General features: G+C 42.9%; 1 protein-coding gene across 1 annotated transcript; it reads right to left on the minus strand.

The window, feature by feature from the left end:
* Positions 1–1,266: 1,266 nt before the first annotated feature.
* LOC109909538 (leucine-rich repeat-containing protein 30) lies at positions 1,267–3,943 on the minus strand. The gene has a single exon (XM_020508553.2). The coding sequence runs from the start codon at positions 3,598–3,600 to the stop codon at positions 2,731–2,733; it is 870 nt and encodes a 289-aa protein (XP_020364142.1). The 5' UTR covers positions 3,601–3,943; the 3' UTR covers positions 1,267–2,730.
* Positions 3,944–9,226: the final 5,283 nt, after the last annotated feature.

Genomic DNA, 9,226 nt, shown 5'->3' on the forward strand with positions numbered 1-9,226 from the left:
GTCTGCCAAGTCTAGTCTGCTGCAAAGGTAGCTGTGTGTGTGTGTGTGTGTGTGTGTGTGTGTGTGTGTGTGTGTGTGTGTGTGTGTGTGTGTGTGTGTGTGTGTGTGTGTGTTTTCTTACTGTAAAAAAAAACAGACAGATCCAGGCCATTCCAATAGGAGACCAGGTCCTGGCAGTACACAATACTCATCAATCACTCATTACCCCAACCTGACAACTTCCCTGTTTTGGCAGATATGTGTGTATATGGTAATTGAGGGGTTTGGGTCTCGTTTACAGCGGACAGAACAAGCTTTAGTTGGCAAAGTGTAATTTACCAGCCAGATGGAATGCTAGAACTCAGTGTTTGAGTGGTGGTGGATAGCGTTAACATTTCTACTTTGGAGGATAACATAAAAATGGCTACTTTTTTTTCTATCACAGTGAAAATTTGATTATTTACTAATGCTCGATGGAGATTAGCTTTTAATATGTTGATTAGTGTTATAGAGTTATCGTTCAAGTGATAGAAAATCTTTACTCATGTCCATACCTAAATTGCATTGACAATTAACAACCACACCAGGTTGGCTCACTTTAACATCCAAAGTACGTATTCATTATGAATCATACATCTTAATGTGCGTGTCACACAAGTTATCATTTATTAGTTTCCCAAAGTTACCGAAATCTTCAGTAGTTTTGATAATTAACAGAAAATCTATGGCAATCTATCGTAACTTTGGTCATTTATACTTGAATAACAAAACAAAACAAAAAATTCAGAAATAGTAGAGATGTTTTATATCTGTGTCCATATTGTCCATTAGTTTCTAGTAGACAGGCCATATGGTTTAAGAGAAAATAGCCTAATTAATGAAAAAAGCTAATCAACAACGGCATTCTTTTCAATTACCTCTGCAACTCTTCCAACTATTGACTTTTTTCACAACTGCCACTAGTTTGACACCAAAACATTGACAACAAATACATATTGACATCGTAAAATAAATAAAAGTGTGTAAAAAATATATAAATCATATTTAATGCTGAAACCCTCATATTAAACACCAGTGGTATTCACTAAGTTGATGGTTTATATTTAGGATAATGTTTTACAGCTTTGTCATTCTATTTTTAATTTATAATCATCTTATTTAATTATTTCATATATTTGACATGTGATAAGGCCAGCGAGAAGCCCAGAGATGATTAGATACCTGTGATAATCTGAAGGACTCAAAAGGGCCACTAGATGTCTTTTAGAGAGATTACATAAAATCCTTGAAAGACACAACATTTCTGGTAGTTTACTGGTAAACTCTGAACGTTCCCAGTAATATAGCCTGCAACGCTACACGTGACAAACACACTGTGTGCTGACTTAATTGGATGGTCTGAGATGCAGTGACATCATACAGGTTGAATGTCTCTGAAACAGACATAACAGCTACATACAAAGTGGACTGTGGATCCTTTGAGGCTTATCTAACGTTGATAGGAATTTTCTAAAAACACACACATGCTTGCAGGATTTTGCATAAATGTCTGAAATGTCTATGATATAGAATATTTCAGAGCAGAATCCTATTCTGATACCCGCAGGTCTTGTTTCTCATGACCTTTGACCTGGACAATGAACTGTGACATGAACCACCAATCACACAGCATCTGGACTGATTTAATCTTTGTGTTCTGTAAGAGTTACGAGTTCACAGGAAGAATTTGAGGCATAGTTTTTTATCTAATATTTATTTAGACCTCAGTTCATACTGACTTAAGAACAGGTCAATAAAATTGTAATGAGCGCATTTGCCCCTCAAACTAACACAGCAATAGGTAATCCTGCATAATAAGATGACATATTAAAATGGGCAACTTTACAGTCAGGCAGAATAAACAACACCAGCTGACATGTACACATAACCCATTTGTTTTTGAAATGCTACATTCAGGTGCAATGAGGTACTACATTCAGCATGTGTGGCAAACAAAGTGAAATGCTATTCCAACTCAAATAGGCATGATTAAGACTGTAGGTCCATTGACTGTGTGCATTAGAGCATGTGATCATGGAGACTGGCAACAGAATTTGCTTGTTGTTCTTTAAAGGAGTTGGGTAGGTAACTACAGCAGCAAACACGGCTGGTCTCAAGGCTGCACTTTCTGTTGATGTAATGGAAGCCTCCTGATCTTGATCCCGACGACCTGCTCCAAGACTAAGAGAGGTTGTAATTGAATGAGAGGTCGGAGGTCAACTCGTGTTAGAGACATGCCAAGGCTCCCCCTGAAACATGGCCTCTTCTCTAGATCACCTCTGGTACAGAATGTGAGGATCCTGACAGCAGAGCTTTGCTATAGGTTAGATGATTTCCTCCCAACAGTCCAAGTCTATTTCCATGCAATGTGTTTAGCCCCACTGAGCATTGCTTTCAGAAGTTTATAATGACAGACGTGTCTCAATTATGTTAAACACAAATCGAGTTGTTAGGTACAACTCTACATAAGCATCATGACTACTGTCATTCAGTTAGTAGCCTAATCATTTTTTACAAAATCACAGTTGCATCATCTTGTTATGTATTGTAAATGAAAAAACAACAATCCTAGCTTTTTCTCATACTTTTCTCGTGCATGTTGAGGATCACTCCAAAATCGCATCCTCCTCATGAGCAACAACAATGGATGTACATTTAGTTCCTTCATGGAGAACAACAATGGGGCCCCAGAAGAAATTCTGTGGAGGAGTCTTAATTAGATTTCAGATAATTAAAGAGGGCGATGAGGCCTCCTTCCAGCACCTCTTTGATTTGCTTCTGCAAGGGGTTCTGCATGATGTGGAGTCCCTTATCCAGAGGGTGGTAGGCCAGCTTCTCCAGCCTGCTGAGCTGGTGCATCTCCTGGGGCACGTTCTGGATGTCGTTGAAGTCCACGTTGAGCAGCTCCAGCCGTGTCAGGCAGCAGATCATCTTGGGCAGCGAGTGGATCTCGTTCCCCTCCACGATGAGGATCTTGAGCTCCACCAGTGCCGCGATGCTCTCGGCGATGCACTCCAGCCTGTTGCAGGCCAGGTGGAGGAATACCAGTCTCTTCATGGTGTAAACGCAGCCGGGGATGTGAACAATTTTGTTGTGGCTGAGATTGAGCTTCCTCAGGCAGGTCAGGTTGGCGCAGGAGGCAGGGAGGCCAGATATCTCGTTGTTGGCCAGGCTGAGGACCTCCAGCCTGGTGCAGTTGCCCAGCTCCTCTGGAACCTCGGTCAGTTGGTTGCGGTAGCAGAACAGGACGCGGAGGTGTCTGAGCTGGCCGATCTCTGGGGGCAGGCTGGTCAGCTGGTTCCCCCACAGGTTGAGGACCACCAGGTTGCTGAGGATGCTGAGGGCGGGGGGCAGAGCCCGCAGGCAGTTCAACGACAGATTGAGCTTCTCGAGCTCCGTCAGCTCCCACAGTTCCTTGGGGGGTTCCTTGAGGCCGCGGCGGGCCAGGCTCAGTATGCTGTAGCCCCACTGTTTGTACGCGTGGTTGCGGATCCGCTCTGCCGACGTCAAGCTGTCCTCACGGCCGGCACTCTTCCTCGCCTGCCTCTTCATCTCCTCTTCCTTGGACTGCTTGTGTCCCATTGGTGCTCCTTCAACAGGAATACCAATGTCAAGACAACAAGACGCTAAAGAGCATTACCCAGAAGCACTAGCCACAAAACATCCTAAACCGATAGGGTGGAGAGCGACAGACAAGCAGCTTTGGTCAGTGCTGGAACGGTCGACAGTCAACAGAGGAACTGTGTACATTCTCACTTAGTGTGTGTCGGATGTAAAATGCTGCTGGATATCCACCCTGGAAGTGCTGGCCAAGTGTAGCGGAGTGTCGCAGAGCAGTAAAGACGTGTGTTTGTCAAGGGGACTGATTTGAGAAATGTGTGCTGACAAGAGGGGAGGGAGCAGGGGGCTGAAATCAACTCCAGCCCACACTGACTGGATAGCACCACCTGACTCCAGCCACACTGACTAAGTCACCCCCCCCCCCCCCCCCCCCAGCACCAACCACATCCCTCCACCCCCTTCAGCTGCTCCTGTCACTTGTGCGTTCTGGCCTGGGCGATAACTAACCTTGATTGCACAGAGGGCGCAAGGATGGAGGCTCATGCCGCCCACCACACAAACCTTGACCCTGAATGGTGTTATTCAATCGATCGACTACCACATAAATTACCTCAATCACCTTCAAACAGTGGTGTTTGACTGCCATACTGTCATTGGCTTGATCGTGGGATCAATTTGTTCTTGTCACGAAGCTACTGTATCCTCTTACACCAAGCATACATCAAGACGGTTATAAATGAGTCTATTTATAACCACAACCGTGGTCAAAACAAAACACCCTTTGTGGAAATGCTATCAGTGTGTCATACAATATCATTTCCTTTTTAGATCTCTCTTTCTCCTTCTAGCGCCTCTTAACACTTATTTATAGCTCTCTTAGATACACAGATAGTTAGGATTATATTTTATAATGGCAGACAGTGTTGCTTCATGTCTCCTAAATGTATCGACTCCGTTACCCTCGTGCCTTTCCCATGTCTTTTCATTAGTTCACACAGTATTAGATGGCGTTAGAGATGTGGATTAAGCAGCCATGGAGAGGCTCTCAAAAAAAGAAGAAGTTCTTGAGGAGTTACTGATTGACTAGGACACAAGTGGACAAATCAATCCAATCAAATCAAATTGTATTAGTCACATGCTTCATAAACAACTGGTGTAGACTGACAGGAAATTTGGTATATCTTTATTTGAATTTTTACATCAACGTGGAAAACTGATTGGATTTGCATAAGAGAATTTATAGTCTTTTTTTTCACCCAATTTTTAAGCTAAATCCAATGTCATGGTGAAATGACAAATTCACGTCAAATTCACTTTAGTTGAAAATCAAAAATAGACGTTGAACTGACTGTCTGTGCCCAGTGGAATTAGTCTAAATATCAGACTGGGTCCTGCTGTTGTTTTAGATGCCATTGGAGACCTGTAAAACACTTGACACCACAATGCTGTACTGTACCAATCAGCTTTCTATATGCCTACAAAATGCATGCTTGAGGTACGCATGCTTTAAACCAATGGTTTTATGGTTATTCTCTTTCACTCAGTGTGTGTCAAAGCTCAAAGGACCCGGGTACCGGTGTTAGTGGAATTCCTCGGGTAATGCAACTCACTTAACAATTTGACCCACAAACTGAGTGCCTCATTCAGCCTTAAATATACCCCCTTAGCCCCCCCACGTCCACCTCCTCCCACTCAAACCAAAACAGATATGTAAAAAATAAACTAATTTGACTTACTGACCTTTAATCCCTGCAGTTGAACAAGGCAGTCTACTGTCTGAATACACTGCCAGCTGAACTAGTAAAGCAAGGTGTCCGGGCTAAGGCGACTCTATATGGACTGTACTCATGTTAATATGTAGGTCCTGTTCATCCATTAATACCTAATCCAGTGACTACAGTTTAAGATGATCAGTCACAACTATACCGTTTTTAAAAAAATTCCTAGATGAGAAAACGGCAGATTTCATTTCACCACATTCACTATCACTTAAATGATCAATCATCAGATCAACTCAATCAGATTACACTGTGCTGAAACAACAACAACATCGCTGTCCATATCCATAGAACTGTATTTCTACTTTATGCCATGAAGGTACTAGCAGTGTGCAGGTAGGGTCCTGTATCGACAGTGAGAGACAGGTGCTGGATCCTTATCACACAGACCCATGGGCTGACGTTGGGCATTGTGCAACTGATAACCCCGGGATGCCCCCTCTCTGATGGAAAAAAAAAAGCAGGACGGATTATTCCCGGCCCTGGGGAATCCTGTGATCAGAGGTGGATCATGGTTTTCCCTAGGGGAGGATTTTGGAAGGAACAGCACCCCATTCCCTGGCTCCTGGCTCCGATTGGAGAGACTGAAATAAACGTCACCAGACGAGAGATTGGTCTCTCTAAAAGTATTATTCATGCATGGTTTATCTTGGTGGCGTACGACCACATGGGTTGTCACTAGTTACCACAGCCACAAAGTCAAAATTAGGGTTAAGGTTATGTTTTAAAATTGGATTTTACGAAGATAGAAATTGTAGAAATAGGTGAGGTTTATGCCTTTGTGGCTGTGGTAACTAGTAGTGACGACCTCATACATGCCGGGATCAGATTACCCATCATCACTGGCAGCTAATCACAAACCACCCTATTCCACCGTTTTTATCCGGGGAAAGAGATAAAAGACGAGGAAGAGGGGATTATCTGCTCCCGGTTATTCTATTGTTGTCGGAAGTTATGAATGCAATTATCCACGTGCAGTGTCTTGACTGTGGACCTCATTTGCATAGGTTTCCTTGCCAAGGTTGGGGGAATGTTTGGTTGTTGCTTTGTGTTTCTGGGATTTGGAGATTGGTCATGCATTCACAAGCAAGCAGAGTTGGCTACTTAACAGCTTCTGTGTTTGAACCCTAGGGCTTGCCTTCTGGTGAGACGAAGACCAGATGAGAAATACAAATGAGTCTGAGGAAGACTGCAAGAGGAGAGTGTCAAGGCCAAGTAGTGAGAAGAAAGTCAAGCAAGCAAACTTGAGGTTGCCATAGTCGACCAGTCTTTGTACATTAAAGCTGAGGTCCACGAGAGGCGAAACAGCGCTGCTGGCTGCCCCAGGCGCATTTGTTCTTGTTTTTGTTTTGAGGAAATGAGCATCTGTCAAGGGACGCCGGAGAGGACGCTGGAGAGGAGAAGCAAGTACGGGGTGTCAAACATTTAATAGGGAATGGACATAGAACGAGACAGGAACAGCGTCAGCACACGGGTAACACAGACAAATTACAATTAATGCGCAGCGGGGAACAGAGCAGGGGAACTGACACATATAGGGGAGCTAATAAACAGGTGATTGGGTGAGTCCAGGTGAGTTCAATATTGCTGATGCGCGTGACGAGGGAAGGCAGGTGTGCCTAAATGATGGTGGCAGGAGTGCGTAATGCAGGGCAGCCTGACTCCCTCGAGCGCCAGGAGGGAAGAGCGGGAGCAGGCGTGACAGCATCCTGCCCTGCCGGTGAAAGTAGAACATAGGGGAGACTGAGGGCAATTGTAGCACATTGAATTTCTCCAAAAATTTTATGGGCAAATGTTCGTTTTTTAGGGATGAAAGTGTTTTTTTCCATCGGCTGTATTTTTCCTATACTGCCCTGAGCATTAATGTCCAATAATTCAAACTAGCATCATTTCCATCACTATCTGTTGGTTGAACATTGACAGAAATTAAGTATCTCTATTGTAGTCTCTTGTTATGCACTATAGATGTTGTCATGGCAGCTGGGGGCAATTGTAATGACCCTGAGCCAAGTAGCCAAATCATGAAAACAACTGATTTTACCTTTAAGATTGTATGAATTATACATGGACTATACAAATACTAATTTTAAATAGCCTTGAAGACCTGTAGAGAGTCATGCCCTGATCGTAGAGAGCTTTATTAGGTCTCTATTTTGGTTTGGTCAGGGTGTGATTTGGGTGGGCATTCTATGTCCCTTTTTCTATGATTTGTATTTCTGTGTGTTTGTCCTGGTGTGGTTCTCAATCAGAGGCAGCTGTCTATCGTTGTCTCTGATTGAGAACCATACTTAGGTAGCCTTTTTCCCCACCTGTATTTGTGGGTAGTTGTCCATGTATACTTGCCTGTATGCACTACGTTGGCGGTTCAGGTTGGATGTTTATTGTTTTGTTGGTGACATCTTATAATAAAGATGTATGTACGCTCACCACGCGACGCTTTGGTCCGCTGTTTCCACCTTAGACGATCGTGACAGAGAGTGCCTAAGAAGTTGTAAATAGATCTAATCTGGACACCATCAGACTATTGAGATGTTTGAGAGGAACAGAATGGCCATGCTAAAACATGGGTGTTACTGTAATAATCAGTTACACATAGCTACGTAGAAATACTCATATTTGGTGCAAAATCATTGCATAGGTCTATGATAATTCATGAACATTAATGATTTTTTTTAAAGTTAAGTGAATGTATTTGGTTTATTTTTTTGATGTTGAGGCAAATGTAATGTCTGGACTTTGGATTAAAATCAATATTGTGAACCGACCGTCTTATGTACAGACATATAAATGGAATGAATGATTATGAGACAGATGTCAATTTCTTACATTTAAAAAAATGTCTGTCTTAGTTCAAGTGGTTTCTGAGCAATAGAGTAAAATACAAAAACTGTTACAGTAGCCCCCGGTATCCTACCAGGTGTTATGGTAATTGAGGGTAATTATGTCTCGCCATCTTCCATTTGACTTTTTTCTCCAGTCAGCGTCTTTTGGCCTTATGCCAAAAGCCTGTAGTAAGTTGTCGGGTTACACTCTAGACACAAACGTAAACTGAAAACAGGACTGTATTACCTAAACGAGAGTATTGATCAAATCATTGAAGTGATCAATAAATAGTACAGCCTGTTTTATTGCCTTACAGAATGAAGAACATTATTTTTGGTGCTGATCCTAGTGGGTGTACAGTTGTGCCAATGGGTCTTAGTTCCTGTAATGGCTCAGAGTCTCCGGGTAAACGTATATTTTCAATTTTCCACAGCCTCCTATGACTTCAATTATATATTCCGTATTCAACAGGGGACTATTTAATATCTGAAATGTAATTTGTTCATCTATCTCTGCAGCCGGAACAAGTGGAAAATATAATGCTTAAACTCACCCACAAAAAATAATGTGGACATAGAGTGGAACAATATGATGAATAGGTAGGAGGATATCAACCCCACAGGCTATTACACAACATAAAGATGCCATTTGTAATGTTCCCTGAGAGGTGGTGGGGGAAGGTGACGTATGACCACAGTATACGGTTAATGCAGTTACAAAGTACCCAAATCAGGTTTGGGCTGCTGAAACAGCATCTGAGGATAAAAACAATTGTGCTTCTGACAACAGGCGCTCGCCATGATGAAGTACTGCTGTGCAGCCTAACTAGGCCCCACCTGGGGAGCGACACACATTACAAACACAGCAGAGCATGGAGCCTCACCAGAGAGTGAAGGTAGATAGCTGTACTGTGTTTTACCACTATTCATTATATTGATCTGTCTACCTGTTTATCTGTCTGCCTGCCTATCTGTCTGTCTGCCTGCCTATCTGTCTATCTGTCTGTCTGCCTGTCTGCCTGCCTATCTGTTTATCTGTCTGCCTGC

Source organism: Oncorhynchus kisutch, linkage group LG18 (assembly GCF_002021735.2).
Source record: "Oncorhynchus kisutch isolate 150728-3 linkage group LG18, Okis_V2, whole genome shotgun sequence".
In the NCBI taxonomy this organism is placed as follows: domain Eukaryota; kingdom Metazoa; phylum Chordata; class Actinopteri; order Salmoniformes; family Salmonidae; genus Oncorhynchus; species Oncorhynchus kisutch.